The 14,756-nt window shown below is 47.7% G+C and overlaps 2 protein-coding genes across 3 annotated transcripts; one reads left to right on the top strand and one right to left on the bottom strand.

The window, feature by feature from the left end:
• Window positions 1-66: 66 nt before the first annotated feature.
• YJU2 (YJU2 splicing factor homolog) lies at window positions 67-2,752 on the top strand. The gene has a single exon (XM_016128694.2). The coding sequence runs from the start codon at window positions 664-666 to the stop codon at window positions 1,627-1,629; it is 966 nt and encodes a 321-aa protein (XP_015984180.2). The 5' UTR covers window positions 67-663; the 3' UTR covers window positions 1,630-2,752.
• Window positions 2,753-6,327: 3,575 nt separating this feature from the next.
• Window positions 6,328-13,894, bottom strand: CNPY3 (canopy FGF signaling regulator 3). 2 transcript variants are annotated; one of them, XM_016128698.2, is made up of 7 exons: window positions 13,650-13,891; window positions 10,101-10,224; window positions 9,534-9,591; window positions 9,335-9,457; window positions 7,730-7,852; window positions 7,373-7,490; window positions 6,328-7,031 (listed from the first exon to the last, which is right to left on the bottom strand). In XM_016128698.2, the coding sequence occupies exons 1-7, from the start codon at window positions 13,807-13,809 to the stop codon at window positions 6,814-6,816; spliced, it is 924 nt and encodes a 307-aa protein (XP_015984184.2). In that variant the 5' UTR covers window positions 13,810-13,891; the 3' UTR covers window positions 6,328-6,813. The 2 variants fall into 2 exon arrangements, with proteins under 2 accessions (XP_015984184.2, XP_015984183.2); XM_016128697.2 differs by lacking the exon at window positions 9,534-9,591 and having other exon boundaries at window positions 9,335-9,431; window positions 13,650-13,894.
• Window positions 13,895-14,756: the final 862 nt, after the last annotated feature.

Here is a 14,756-nt window from a genome sequence, read left to right as displayed (position 1 = left end):
AAAAAAGGAAGGGAGGAGGCTGGGGAAGGAATGAGGTGGGATGTCCTCTAAAGAGAAAACGCAGGTAGGCAGTGGAGGGACATTTGGGAGCTAGTTTGCGTGTATGGGAGAGGTAGGTCTGAAGCCTTGTCTTTTGGGTCTGCCTGTATTTCAAGGTAAACTTGGAGTGTGGCGTCCACCGTGCTCCTTTGTCGCGACCTGCGTAGCCCGTGGGAACTGACCCCCAGTCCCCACAGGAGTGCTGGGACACAAGAACGTGTGGGTTCCCAGAAGCCAGCACACAGAGTAAGAGCTCAAAACTGAGCGCTCTATTTGCTGAACAAAAGAATGAACAAAAGGGAGTGTCAAAAGCAGCAGTCACGCCGTATCACTGACAAAATCTTAACTAGCGCGGCGTCACTTCATAACTTCTCCTAATCCAGAGGGCCCCCGGAACCTTTGTCGCACACTACCAAGGTTGCAACTCGGGAGGGAAGACGGAAGGATTCGGGTCTTGACAGGCGGGGATTTAAACCAATGAAAAAGGCAAGATGTACCTACTGCAGCCAATAATAGGGGCAGAAGGAAGTAACGCAAGCAGAAGGGTGCAAGGGTCAGTCCGGGACCTTCGGCAAACAGCGGGCCTAAGCAGTTCTGCGCCTGTGAGAACTGTAGGAGGCAAAGATGTCGGAGCGAAAAGTTTTAAACAAATACTACCCCCCTGACTTTGACCCGTCAAAGATCCCCAAGCTCAAGCTCCCCAAAGACCGGCAGTACGTGGTGCGGCTGATGGCCCCCTTCAACATGAGGTGTAAGACGTGCGGAGAATACATCTATAAGGGTAAGAAGTTCAACGCGCGCAAAGAGACGGTGCAGAACGAGGTTTACCTGGGCCTGCCCATTTTCCGCTTCTACATCAAGTGCACGCGTTGCCTGGCAGAGATCACCTTCAAGACAGACCCGGAAAACACAGACTACACCATGGAGCACGGAGCCACACGAAACTTCCAGGCTGAGAAGCTCTTGGAGGAGGAGGAGAAGAGAGTGCAGAAGGAGCGGGAGGACGAGGAGCTGAACAACCCCATGAAGGTGCTGGAGAACCGAACCAAGGACTCCAAGCTGGAAATGGAGGTACTGGAGAACCTGCAGGAGCTCAAGGACCTGAACCAGCGGCAGGCCCATGTGGACTTTGAGGCCATGCTGCGGCAACACCGCCTGTCCGAGGAGGAGCGACAGAAGCAGGAGCAGGAGGAAGATGAGAGAGAGACGGCGGCCTTGGTGGAAGAAGCTAAGAAACGAAGACTACTGGAGGACTCCGATTCGGAAGAAGATGCTGCTGCTCCCGCCACGCCCCAGCCTGCCCTTCGGTCCAACCCCACTGCCATCCTGGACGAGGCCCCGAAGGCAAAGAGAAAGGTAGAAAGCTGGGAGCGGAGCGTGGGCACCCTTGGCAGCAGGCCCCAGCTGTCAGGCCTCGTTGTGGTGAAGAAAACAGACCTGGATCGCAGCACTCCTCAGGGCCAGCCAGTACCCGCCCTGGGCGCTGCGAAGAACAGGAAACCTAACCCTACACCCAGGACCTCCAGCATCTCTTCCCTGAGCCAACTGGGTGCATATTCCGACAGTGAGGACAGCAGTGGCAGCAACTGAGGTGTGTACCAAGTCAGGGGTCATATGTCCAGCTCCAGCCGGTTGTCAGAGCAGGGGGCCTTGACACCAACCAAAGCCAAGATCAAACATGAATGTCCTTGGAAGCTGGCTGGGCCAGCTAGGGCTTCAACTGAGGGACCCAGTTTCTCTTTTGTCGTCTCAACCACAGCCCTTTGGGGTTTCAAAGTCCTCAGCTCATGCTGTTCCTGGCACCAAGTTTAGGGCTGCAACATCCCTGGAGGGATGCATCCTTTCTTGGACATTCCTTGTCAGCTGTGTTTTGGGCTTGTGGGTGAGCTCACCTATCCCCAGTTGCCTCTATCCCTCCCTTCATGAATCTTCTGGAACCAATGAAAGGAACCCATTAAAAAAAAAAAAAAAAAAAAAGAGAGAGAGAGAGATTAGGAACATTGCTGCCACCAGACCTACTTCAAGGCAATTCCAATTTCAGGCCACATTAAAATCCTAGAATTGGGAATTATGTACATACAGTAACTACAAATGGAGTGGCGGGTTGAGAGTTGGTGACATCCTGGCACAAGTAGAAATACATTTTTCAGATGATGGACTCTGAACTCCAGTCCAAACTGCTGAGAAAACTCTTCTGTTGACTGTCTACCCAGATTGAACACAGGGATGCTGTGGGAGGAGCAGGAAGCCATCCACCCCTATGGATTCTGCTAGCAGATTTATCACAATGAATCCTTTTTTAGACTTTTTAATATACCAAATAAGACTTAATCTGTTTTAATAAAGTTCCATTAAGTAAATGTAAGTTTGGTCCCTGTATCATTGGGTAGTAAAACTAATTAGTGGTGACTACATTATTATTAAGCTTAGTGCACCTGGGAGAATTGCACCAATGTATCTGAAGAGAGGTTCTCTTTGACCATGTCACACTTTGTTAAAAGCAGTTTTAAGGTGTGTTAATCTCCACTAATCTCTCTTTGGTATATGGTGATCTGCTGTTTTTCCACATAAAAATGACACTCTTTGAGCCCTGGTAATAGGCTAAGCATTGCTCATGAAACAGGTAATTTAAAACATGCCATCACATCCGAGCTGGAGAGTAAAATACCAAGACTACTTTTGTGATTAAATCCTAACAAAGTAACATCTGGCATTTTGAGTGTCTTCTATTTTTTGTTCAGAGAACCTTTTATATTTTAGTGGGGGTTGGTGGTGATAGGAGTAGTCATCACCCCTGGAACTGGTGATAGGGTCAGTCTACTTCTCCCAATGTGCAGCAACACCTCCCTATACACAACCACATTGTGAAATTTTAATTTGTTGGCCTGTACAACCTTAATAGATGGAGGGTACACTTTTAGAGAAAGAATAAAATTGGATTCCTTTTATAGAAAAACCAGCATAAGGATCAAGCTGGCTTTAAGATATACACAACTGTAAACTTTGATAAAATAGAAAGACTTGAAAGTTAACTCATTACTACACTGCGGACATTAAATTCTGAAGGTATTAATAGATTAGTGGACAGCAGCTGGTCTGCCTTCTAGAAGAGAGTTATATAAGAGGAGGATGGTATCCAAGCCAATAAGCTATAGCTCAGGGTATTATGGCATTATGGCTGTGACCTAGGACACAGAAGCCATTTCACCTAGGCTCAAACTAGTTGGGCCATTTAACTAAACATGTGACCTTATGTTTTATGTGCTTCATTCATTCAACAGATATTAAGGAGCTACTCTGTGCCAGGCACTATATTAAGTGTTAGGGATGTAACAGGGGTCAAAATAGACAAAAACCCCTGTTCTTTCTGTGGGGTGTATTGGGGATGTTTTGGGGTGATGGTAATATTCTTTCATAATCTGTATGCTGGTGAGTTGGATGGTGTTTGTAAAAATTAATTGAGCTGTATACACTATGTGCACTTCTCTGTATTTTACTTCAATATTTAAAAAAATCATGGTCTTGTGGAGATCACAGACATATTAAATGAGTTAAGAAAAGCATGTAGAGCTATGTGCTTGCCACATAGTATGCATTACGGAAAAAAAAAAATTCTATTATTAATCCAGTGAAACTCTTTAAAGCAAACTAGGCCATTGGGATATTCAAGAGATTCAGCTGGCTCTGCCACTAAGATTAGTACCCTGTCTTTCATAAAAGTTAGGCATGGCCCATGCATCTGCTGTGAAAAATAGCCTTGCTTTTTTTCCCCTCAAGATCAAAAAATAAGAGGAATTCTGTTAGCACTTGTAACTAAATGATGTGGGGCTGCTGTGAACACTTGGATAGGTTGTGCACTGCACAAGGGCTCCATATTTAAGGGGCTGCCATCCATATCTCAAACTTCATGGGTTTGTATATTTATGTCAGGAATTCTGGTGACTAAGTGTCTTATTCTAACAAAACATATCAAAACAACTTTCAGACAGATGAAGTCAAAGGTGTTAAGAGCACCATTTTCTAACTGTCAAAATGATGCTGATGGGAATACCATCCAGGGACTTGGAAATAACGGAGTCTGCCTCCTAGGAGCTGCCCTTGGAAACAAATACACAGAAGCCCAAGCCCTAAGACTTGACTATCTGGGCCTATAGTTATTTTAATCATCATATTGAAACAAACCAACCTTAGGTTTTGTTCATCAGCCTTTGTAGTTATGGATGGAAGTTTCCAACAGAGACAGATCCTCTGGCATTCTGATAAGTCATGTTTCTGAGGACAAGACCTTGATAGTATGACTTCATTGAAGCCCTACTCCCTCTTAAAATTCCCTCGAGTTTCTCCCAGTGAAGTGGGGTTTAGCTGGCCTCATCTTAAGAACCTTGAGAGATGTCAAGCATACAAGCTCCTAGGTCCCCAACCCAGCAAATCTGAGGTGGGCCCAAACATCTGTACGTTTAACAAGCATTCTATATCCAGGTGAATGTAAGAAAACCATGTTATAATAGGGTTTCTAATAACAGAACCAAAATCAGGTTACCTTGAGCTCTCAGGCAGTTCCCTTACCTTATGGAGGGAAGGGGTGTGGGAAAGTGGGAGGCAATATTCAAGTTCAGAAAGGCTTGTATGTGTATTGGGAGAGAGAAAAAAAGAAAACCTGGGAAGCTGGGCCAGGAGACACGCTGCCTGCTGGAAAGGGTGGGTAGAGAGCTAGTGAGTTGGTAACATGCCTGACCCTTCTGGGGGCCAGGAGGGAGGGAGAGGGCTCTCATCATGGGACAGCTACAGGTCAAAGAGCAAAATAGTCACAGTGCTGTCTGCCCTCTGGTCTGGGCCTGGGATTGGACCACTGGGCCAACGCCCCAGTAATGGGACAGATCTTTGCCTCATCCTACTCTAAGGATCAATGAAGCTTTGGGGACAGATGTAAGACAGGTACTGAAGTGCTATAGGTTACGGTTAGCGACAAATTGGGGAAATCAGACTGGAAATCCGTGGGGCTGCAAACAGTTCTCCAGCCCTGGGTTCCAGACCCAACCCCACCCCCAATCGTTTCTTATGCTCAGAACAAAGTCCAGGATGCAACATGAATCTAGGCTGGAATCTCACAGCCTTTTAACAGGGGGAAGTATCAGTCCTGGAAATGGGGCCGTGGGAGGCTAGACCAAAAAAGTATCATCCTTCAAGGATCTGTTCTAAACCTCACCAGCCAGAAGAAAAAAAACTTCCAGTTTGCTCTATTTTCTATAGCCTTGGCTGCCCCCACTTGGGGAACAGAAGACGGGCTGAGCCCAGGATATGTGGGAACGCTTTATGCGCCGTTGTTCAGACCCCAGAGCCTCTTCACCAGAAGCTGAAGAATCTGGGGCACTTCAGCAGCACAACCCCTCCTACCAACTGGGCCCAGGACGGGAAGTGTGAGGGAGTCTGTGTGGGTGCTCACAGGGGGCCTGGTGGGGGTGCAGCACTGGAGAGACCTTCCAACATTCGCTCCCAAGAAGCAACAGCAGCTTCCTATTTTCCTTTTAAAAGAGGTGTGGGGGTGGGGATGGGTTAAGACCAAGAAACCAAACCAATTCAATATGAATCATACTACCAGTGCCAGGTATTGAGGGATGGCATCCTGGAAGCTGTAGGGTAATGGAGTCTGAAAACCAGAGTCTGAGTGCCAGCTATACACTTATTAACAGCAGGGCTTTGGGAACATCATTTGACTTGACCCTGTTTCCTTTTCTATAAAATGGGGTTAATAGCGCCCATTCCTTGAGTGCATTGTAAGGGGTAAAATTAGAACACTGTGAATAGTGCAGTTGTCATCACTACCACTACTGACTCTCCTGATCCCTGCTGGGCAGGTGCCTGAGCCCTATTCTTCCTCCTTAGAGACCAGCCTTCCTGTTCCTCCAGAGAACATGGTATAACCAGCTGTTGTTGGAGGATTGAAGTGTCCTCCCCTTTGGGCTCCAGGCACAAGAGCTAAAAAGAGCAGAGTGATCAATCAGGTGTGGTCAACAGGGAACAAGGTTCAAAAACAGGCAGATGGAGGTGAGAATGAGGAGCACGGGCTGGTGGGGTCACCAGTAAACTTTACACAACAAACAGGAAGGCTTTGGGAGGGAGGGAGGGAATGAGGGCAGCCAGGTGTCCAGGGCACAAGTGAGGCTGCTCCTAGCTTGGGGAGCTCAGGGAGACCAAGGGCACTGTGCTGAGACTCACCCCAAGGTGAGGGGCAGGGAAGAGCAACAAGGGGCTCCAGGCCCCTCTGAGCAGCTGAAGGTGACTCAGAAATCGGAACAAAAAAGGCCAAAAGGTTTTTACTCTGTGAGCCCTGGGGAGGGTCAGGCAGAGCACAAGTGTCCACAGGAGAGGTGAGCAGAGAGGAGGAGCTGGGGCCTGCAGTCTTGTTTCCCTGTGAGGGGAGGAGTGAAAAGTAAAGGCTGGGCGTGCCCTTCACAAGGGCTTTGGAGGGCTCCAGTCTTGGGGCCCAGCTCTGACACCTTCCCCCTCCTGAGTTCACAATGCAGTCCTGAAATCGCATAGCCTGCCTGAAGCCTTGCCAGGAGAAAAATGCTTGGCAGAGAGAAAGGCTGGAGCGGGCTGACCGCAGCTGATCTGAGTTCTTCCCAGAGCTGTGGCTTTCCCCAACAGGAACACAGCTGAGGCAGGGAGGACCTGAGGCTGGAAGAGCTGTCTTTGCCTGCCAGAGCCCTGCCCCAGATTCTTCACCTTCCAGGTTGGGGTCTCCATCTCCATTCAGGAGATGCTGGGTTAAGCTCAAAGCTCATCAGGGGGGCTGTGTGTGAGGGGGGATGCCTTCTGGATGCCCTCATCCTCCTCGGGGCTGGGATCTCCCTCGAGGCCACCCAGCTCCTTTCTCTGTTTGCTGCCGCCGCCGCTTGAGGCTTTGGCCCTGCTGCTCTTCTTCTTGGACTTCTTTCCTCCCAGGGCGGCTGTGTCCCCCTTCTTGCCAGACCACTGCTCTGCCAGGCAACCTGGGGTGAGGAGAGATACCCTTAACAGATTGTTTTCCTGGCTGAGGAGTACTGATCGGGAAGCTGCTGGGAGTGGCAAATGGAATTAGTGCCTGATTTCCAAGTCCCTACACGCCCCGACCGTGGCCCCCAATCCCCTCTGGGGGCATTTGAGTTCTCTGCATGTTACTCTGCACCTGGTTTCAGTGCCTCTTACCCCACCTTGTCCCATCAAGCTCCCTGAGGGCAGAGATCCTACGACACCCTCTACTTCTTTTTGTCCTCTACCTACCCACCTCCTCTGAGGCAGAACAAACAATAAAATATAGGGCTGCCCTGCCTTCTCCCTCCCTCAGACTCACTGGTGTCCTTGCCCTTCAGCACGTGGTTGGCGCAAAGGAATTGAGTCAGGTCCTCCTCCTGGTGGTTCCTGTACCAGTCCTCGATCACCTCCTCAAACTCTTCCACCAGCACATCGCACTGTTAATCACAACACCCCACATTGGCAAAGGCCCAGCACTGACTTACTTCCAGAGCTCAGCGGAGCCTCATAACCCACTGCAAGACAGGCAGGTGGCTGTGATTCTCCTGAGGAAACTGAAGCCAGACAGGAGAAATGACCAAAGTCCTCAGCTCTTGGTGGCCTCCCATAGCCATAGACCCAATCCCCACCCACTCCTGTGGGGCATAGTAACCTCTGAAGGCTGAAGGGACTGTACCTGCTTCTTGAGGTCGGCCACCTCTGCAGAGGTCTCATTCCATAGCTCATAGGGGATGTCCATCACCACTTTGACCCCTTTGTGTACCAGGTTGTGAAGCGTCTCAAAAGTCTCTGACATGCCCTAGAACAGGTGACCAGACATGAGAGGCAGTCCCTTCTCTACTTTCTGCCCTCCACTCTAGGTGGTGTTGGAGGCCCAAGGACTTAGCTCTGAGAAGTCAAGACCCTCTAAGTCTTCTCACACTTGACCTCATCTTCCTCTCCCATCTTTTAGGCTTATCGCTTCCAACACCTCTACACACATGCGTGCATACATGCGCGCGCACACATGTATGTACACACATACATACGTTCTTCTCTCTCTCTCTCTCTCTCTCTCTCTCTCTCTCTCTCTCTCTCTCTCCATCCTGCCTCCCCACATCTCATCCTTTCCAAAAGGTCTACTGTTGCCCTCAGGCCCTCAGGCCCTTGGAACATTTACTCCTTTTCCAGGAAATAAATATTTTGGCTCTGCCGCACCACTATGGCTAGACACACTTGCTCCCTCTCATCCAGGCCCATTCCCTGCCTCAGGTTCTTCCTAGTGCTTGTGTCTTTTCTTGGTGGAAAGAGGGCACAGGCAAGGTAGGAAGGGACTCTTCCATAAAAAATATTTCTTCCAGTTACCTAGGTTTCTCCCTGGAGACAACATACTATCTATTTCTTCAATTTTTCCAGAGATCGTGAATACGAATATAAGCAAACAGACATAAAAATATATCCTCTTCTTCTCCACCCCACTTTTTACACAAGCAGTAATTATCATACACACTACTCTGCACCTTGCCATTTTTATTTAATAAAACACCTTGGAGATAACTTTAGTATAATTCATAAAGAGCTATCTCATTTTGTTTTCCAGTGCTTAATAGTCCACTGAAGGGCCACATTAGTGGGTTTCTAATTTTTTTGTTATGTAAAATTACTTTAAACATTTTCACATTAAAGCAAACATGGATTTATTGCCAACTAGGGTACAACGTTCATACAAATTTTAAAGCTAAAATCTAAGACTTCTTGCTGCTTGAGACTGTCCCTCTAGGTTTCCCAGGGGTTTCTGACTGATCTCCTTTGCTAAGAGAGTATTTAGGTGAAGAAATGTGCCAGGCACGGAAGATGGAGAGACAAAGAAGTATAGGCCTTGTTAAGAAGTTCATTATTCAGGGAAAGAAGCATTCATGCACATAGTAAGTGCCTTAAATGTCACCCAGATGGAGGTCGAAGTAGGTGCCCAGAGGAGGGACAGGGCAATCACCACCGACACCCCCAAGAGTCTTCTGACATCTCCTCTAACACCTCATATTCTAACTTCTCCCTGTACAAATGCTTTAGGCTCCATGGAAGCTGTACCTGGAGCATCTCTGCCTATCTGAAACTGAGGCAGGACCCTATGCCATGGAAAAGTCAGACAACCTAGCAGGGGAGGAGTGTAAACAGCAATCCACAAAGAATGGGAAGAGGCCAAGGAGGGAAGCTCCCAGGGCAAATTGCACCCACACCAGCAGACACCTTGGCCACACGCGGGCCTGGCCCCAGCAGGGAGGAAGGATAAGCACAATCCTACCTTGGCAAACCGGTTGCTGCCAGTCCTCTCCTTGTGCAGGCTATAGTCCAGGAGCCTCTTGCAAATGGTCTCGGTGACTTCAATTAACCGTAAGTCCCTGCCAAGACAGTAGCACGAGAGGGACTGAGTTCCCTTCCCAGCCCCAAGGGACCAGTGGTCCGTCCCTCCAGCCCTGCTACCCAACACCTGCACATCTCACCAACGGGAAGTCAGAGCTGGAAGGAAGATAGGTCATCTGGTCTGGGGGCTCTGAAATGCTGGAACACAGACCAGAGAGACAAAATTTTAACAGCTCTATGGGAAGGAAATTTTTTATAAAACTCAATGATTTAGTAGATTGTTTTATAAGCAAAATGTATTAGCTTTTGATGTGAAAATATTTCATTTTGAAAGGATGATAATAATTGATGGAAGGTTTTTTGGGGGGCTTGTTTTTAATATTTATATCTGGAAAAATTTAAAGTTGGTAACCCTGTGTTACCTATCTTTTTAAAAACTGCATTGGTCCACGACCTCCAAGAGTCTGGGAATCACTAATAAGGTCCAAAAGTCTTGCTTTTACAGATAAGGAATCTGAGGACCAGAGGAATTAAGGGATTTAGAAAGGTCACACGATTAGTTGTGGGTAGAACCAAGGGGAAAACTTAGGTCTCAGAGCTACCTCCCTTTGGAGGGTTTGCCTGGCTAGAAGGGAGAAGAGAACTACAAGCCACTGAAGCCCCGAGAAACAAAGCAGGCCAGGCCAGTGGGTCCCCCATTCACTTACGATTTGGTGTACTTGACACCAGAGGCCTTCCTGTCCAGGATGCCATAGCCTGTATCGATGACCTCTTTTGTCTTGCCGGTTTCCTCAAACGCTGACTTCAACTCCACAGCGACATATTTGCACACTGGGGGAGGGAGACAGCATATCTACTGAGTGCATGTGCCTTTGATGGCAGCCAGCTCCCAGCAAAACAGACCCAAGTGGACACCTTTCCCAGAGTGGGTCAGTCAATGCTCAGGGCAGAGAAGCGGTTAGCACCGGATCACCAAATGGAATTCTCTAGGTAAAATGTGGCTCCAAGAGCCACAGCCGCATCTCCACTCTTGGCCATTATCTCGCTGACTTCACTTCTCCAAGCTCCTTCCAGCCCCTGCCCCCAACTCCTGCAATCATTTTACTTAAAAAAAATTTCAAACATACAGAAAAGCTGAAAAGCTGAGAGAATACAATGAGTAACTATATACTTTCCATTCATAGTCAAGAGTTGTTAATGATTTACCACAACCGCTCTCCAATATATAAGACAATGTGATAACATAATAATTTATCTCAACATTGTATACATTGTTTTTGCTAAACCATTTTGAAAGTAAGTTTTAAACATCATGATATTTCACTCCTAAATATGTCATCACACATCTGAGAACAAGGATCCTTCTCTTACCTAATCTTAAAATGATTCTGATACTCAGAAACTTAACAATAATTCCAAGATCATATAATACTTAGTTTGTACTGAAATTTCCCCAACTGTCCCCCAAATGTATTTTATGGCTGTTTATCACTGGGTTTCATATGTTGTGCCAACACCAGCTCCTTATTCCTGCCAAGTTAATTTGCTCGATACCCTCCAAAGGCCTTGTTTCTACTGTTTCTATACATTTATTTCTTCATTTCCTCTTACTCTTCCTCAAATAGTTATTACGGAACCCTATGTGTCAGGTACTGCCTGGGGATTCAGAAATGAAAACAAGGTCCCTCCCTTCCAGATATATAAACACATAATTCTCACTGCATAAGGAATGCTGTCACTGAGGTGTGAAGTGCCTGCCTAAGGCCTTAGGAAAGTGCTTACTGCCCTCTAGGGCCTTTGGGGCTTTTCTGCCCATTACCCCAACCTCATCTCAAAAGCCTCCTACCCCCAGGAAGCCCTTCTAATCCCACCTGCTCTTCATTTCATTCTAGGATCTACAGGCTCTCACTAAGGGCCTTCGGTCATTTCTTGTATTTCTCCAATTAGGTAACAGAGTATCCAAAATGAGTATCATGTACTGTATTTTTTTCTGTATTGCTCTAGTCTGGGACTCCATGTGTTGGATACATGATAAATACTGCTGAGAGACTGTGTTTGTGGCTGAGCAGCTTCTGATGCCTCTGAATAGAACATGGTCTGCAGGCTAAATGCCATCAGCATTGTTATAACACTGACAGCAGAGTTCGGTAGAAAACCAATTTACCTCTAAAACAAATACATCCCCTGGAGGCCTGCTTGGTGAAATTTTATAACATGCATTACTAGATGGCTTAGAGAACTTGGAACATGAGAAAATTTAAATATAAGCTGGTGATCTCAGAGTCTACAATGAATTGAGAGTGTCTCATCTCCCTGGCTCTCCATCCAGGACCACCTAGGCTCTCTCCCCTCTTCTATCCCGTACTCTATGCAAGGTTATCATTTTTTTCTGGCTCCTCTGCCCCCTTCTCCCACGCCCTCAACATGCAGTATTCCAGGCCCAGGGGGTTGGAAACCATCAAATCATCTCTCTTATACTCATTAACCACAACCTTGCTTCCCAACTCTTCCAAACATTACCTCTTCAAGACCCCCTCTGGGGATCCCACCCAGAACTAGACCTGGAGGAGACTCATGGCATAGACCCCAGACCTTCATGGACATCCACCTATTCTTTTTTCTGGGTGAATTCTCCTTCCTCTGTGCCAAGGCCCGTTCCACTCAGGCTACTAAATCAGAAGGCAGTCTTTGTGGGCCAGGCACAGTAAGCATTTAATAACAAAGGTGTAACAATGAGAACTAAAAGTAAATACACTATTAAGAGGAGCCTAATGGATGGAGTTTGCCAAGCTATCCTGTGACTGAAAATCCCTTTAAATTAATCTCTACCAATTACCTACAAAATAAGGTTGGACTAGAATAATCTCGAAGATTCTTGCCAGCTCTATGCTTCTATAAGTCTGTGAATGCCTCTATAGAAAAGAAATGTGAGCTTCTTAGGCTATGAGACTAATGAGAGAAACAGTAGGGGCTCTTTGGTATCAGAATAAAATAGAAAACAGAGAAGAAGTGAAACCCCCAAAGGATGTCGGTTAGGCCTAGAGTAATAGTGAATGGAAGGGATCATAATCTTCTGTCTATTCAAGGAAGCAAGGGAGAAAACAGAGGCCGGAACTCATACTGGGGGACCTCCCAGCGAAGTCAGCCCATTTCTGAAGCATCTCACCTTTAATTTCTCAAATGGAAGGATTATGTGTCCTAAACCACCCCACCCCCACTTCCTGGTTTTTAGGGAACATCTGGCCTGCTGTAGGCTTTGAATAGTGATGAAACAAATTTATAGGCAACTTTCTGGAGGGCCTGGAGTTAGGGATGTGGCAAGGAAGGAGACTCTAAATGTCTGAGGATAAAACAGAAACAGAGGGGAGGAAGAAAAGGTGGGCCCTTCATAGTCCTAGATTACTGCTTTGTGTTCTGGCTCTTTTCTCTCTTCTCTCTTCTCTTCTCTCTTCTCCCTCCCTTTCCCCCTCCCCCCAAGTTCTACACCTCTACCCCTATTTCTCTGGAATGCACTCTTTTTCTATACTCCTAAAATCTTCTTCCCTCATCAGGTTCTCCCAGGCTCTATTCTCCCAAAGTGACCCCATAGGCCTCAAGCCCTCCTCCTTCCTCCACAGCCACCTACAGCACCCCGTTTATTAATTTTTATTCCAAAAATATTTACTGGGCGCCTACCAGGCACTTGTGTTAATAAACATCTGAGTTCACAGCCAGTGGGATAGGCGGTGAATTCTACAAATTAGGTTGCAGTGAGGGCACAAAGGGGAGAGAGTCTTAGGTTCTTCTTCCCCTCAGACTAGTCATATGAATCTTTTCAGTTCCTCAAACCTGGTCTTTGCTTCTCAGCCTGTAGGCCTCTGCATCTGTGGGACCCTCTCTTTTTATTTCTCTTCACCCGGCCGACTCCTAATTACTCTTGGGCTTCCTATCCGAAGTCTTTCCTGACTTTCCTCTACACTCGGCCTGTCGTCCCATCTTTAGGCTGGACTAGATGCTCCTCATCCGACTTCCAAAACTCTGTACCTCCTACATCACTGCATTTACTACCCTGGATGATAACTACTTGTTTTTACTTCTTTGTGAACTCTAGGTGCACCGAGACCTGATCTCTCGCCCGCCCAACATCCCTCATAGAGCCAAGCACACAGTATGTTCAACGAAGAGTCCCACTCAGGAGCCCAGGACTGGACCCACAGACTCTTCTCCGCAAGCCCCACCCCTTCAGCAGAATACTCCCGTGGGCCCCGCCCCCTCACCTTCGCATTTGCTAGGCAGGCGAACCCAGTCAGTCTCCTCGGCGTGGACCTGGCTCGGGCCCAGCTCTGGGGCCGGCTGCAGCAGCAGCAGCAGCAGCAGGGGAAGCAGCAGAAGCCAGCGGGGCCTGCGCCGGGGCACGGGCTCAGGCAATGGCTCCATGGCCCAGCCAGATCCAACCTAAGCAGACCAGGCTGCGTTTCCTCCGGCTGCGCGCGCTGGGCAGCTTCCCAGAGCCGCTTCCGGGACTGCACACGTGCCTCAGCGTAACCCGGGCAACAGCGAGCCCCGGGCCCTCTCCTTCCTCCCTCTGCCTGGGCCCGCCCACAGAGCCCACAGAGGCCCCCCGGACTGCGCAGCCAATAGGAGTTCGCCTTCTAGTGAATGGGAGGACGACCTTTTTTCAGCCTCAACATATGAGAGAGTGGATGGCGGTTTCAGTGACCAATGGCAACATCTTTTCCCGCCCCCTCAAGGAGAACCAGGACCAGGGGAGCGGAATAGCCCGCTGGGCCTTAGTATTTTAGGTCCGACTCGCTGATCCTGGAATATGTGGGAAAGGCCGTCTTCACTGTCTTCTTCGCCTCCTTGCACGTCATTTCCTTCCTGGGGTAACAGCAAACTCTTACTGAGCTACTGTTTTTCAATTTTATTATTATTGTTATTGTTTTAACTACCAGCCACTCTAGTAGGCTCTGTGAGACCAGGGTGAGACCAGGACGTCAACAGTCCCCAGCCTTCAAACAGCTTTCTTAGTGCCCAGTAACCCTGGATTTGTCCCAGTGACAACGACAGCACATCTCTCTGAGCCTCAGTCTCTATCTGAATGACTAAGTGATCCTCTTAGCTGCTATCTGAGGCTTTCCTTTTGCTGGAAAGTTCAAGGAGGTAATGGAATTAAAACTTATCGAACAGATTGTAAAAAGTTCACTCACTTTTTTTTTTTTTTTTTTTTTTTAGTCCTTCTTACTGCCTTATCAATCCATTTTTTTGGATTCTGAGCTCCCAGAAGGCAGGTATCTGATTTATTTAGGCCCAAGAGCCTTCCTGGGAAATAATGTTAAGCCAGCTTAAGTGGGGGTTCAGAGTCTGGAGTATGGCAGGATCAG

This window comes from Rousettus aegyptiacus, unplaced genomic scaffold, assembly GCF_014176215.1.
Source record: "Rousettus aegyptiacus isolate mRouAeg1 unplaced genomic scaffold, mRouAeg1.p scaffold_m13_p_1, whole genome shotgun sequence".
NCBI classification, from domain to species: Eukaryota; Metazoa; Chordata; class Mammalia; order Chiroptera; family Pteropodidae; genus Rousettus; species Rousettus aegyptiacus.
The sequence above is the reverse complement of the archived record's forward strand: the minus strand, read 5'-3'. Positions and strand labels throughout refer to the sequence as shown.

What these genes read in the sequence shown, in the direction of transcription:
- CNPY3 (XM_016128698.2), bottom strand. Translation starts at nt 13,809, where the DNA reads ATGGAGCCATTGCCTGAGCCCGTGCCCCGGCGCAGGCCCCGCTGGCTT. An exon ending in GGTGTCAAGTACACCAAATC is followed by an intron (nt 9,592 to 10,100) that starts GTAAGTGAATGG and finishes TCTGTGTTCCAG; the next exon opens with CATTTCAGAGCCCCCAGACC. An exon ending in CCAGCTCTGACTTCCCGTTG is followed by an intron (nt 9,458 to 9,533) that starts GTGAGATGTGCA and finishes AAGGGAACTCAG; the next exon opens with TCCCTCTCGTGCTACTGTCT.
- YJU2 (XM_016128694.2), top strand. Translation starts at nt 664, where the DNA reads ATGTCGGAGCGAAAAGTTTTAAACAAATACTACCCCCCTGACTTTGAC.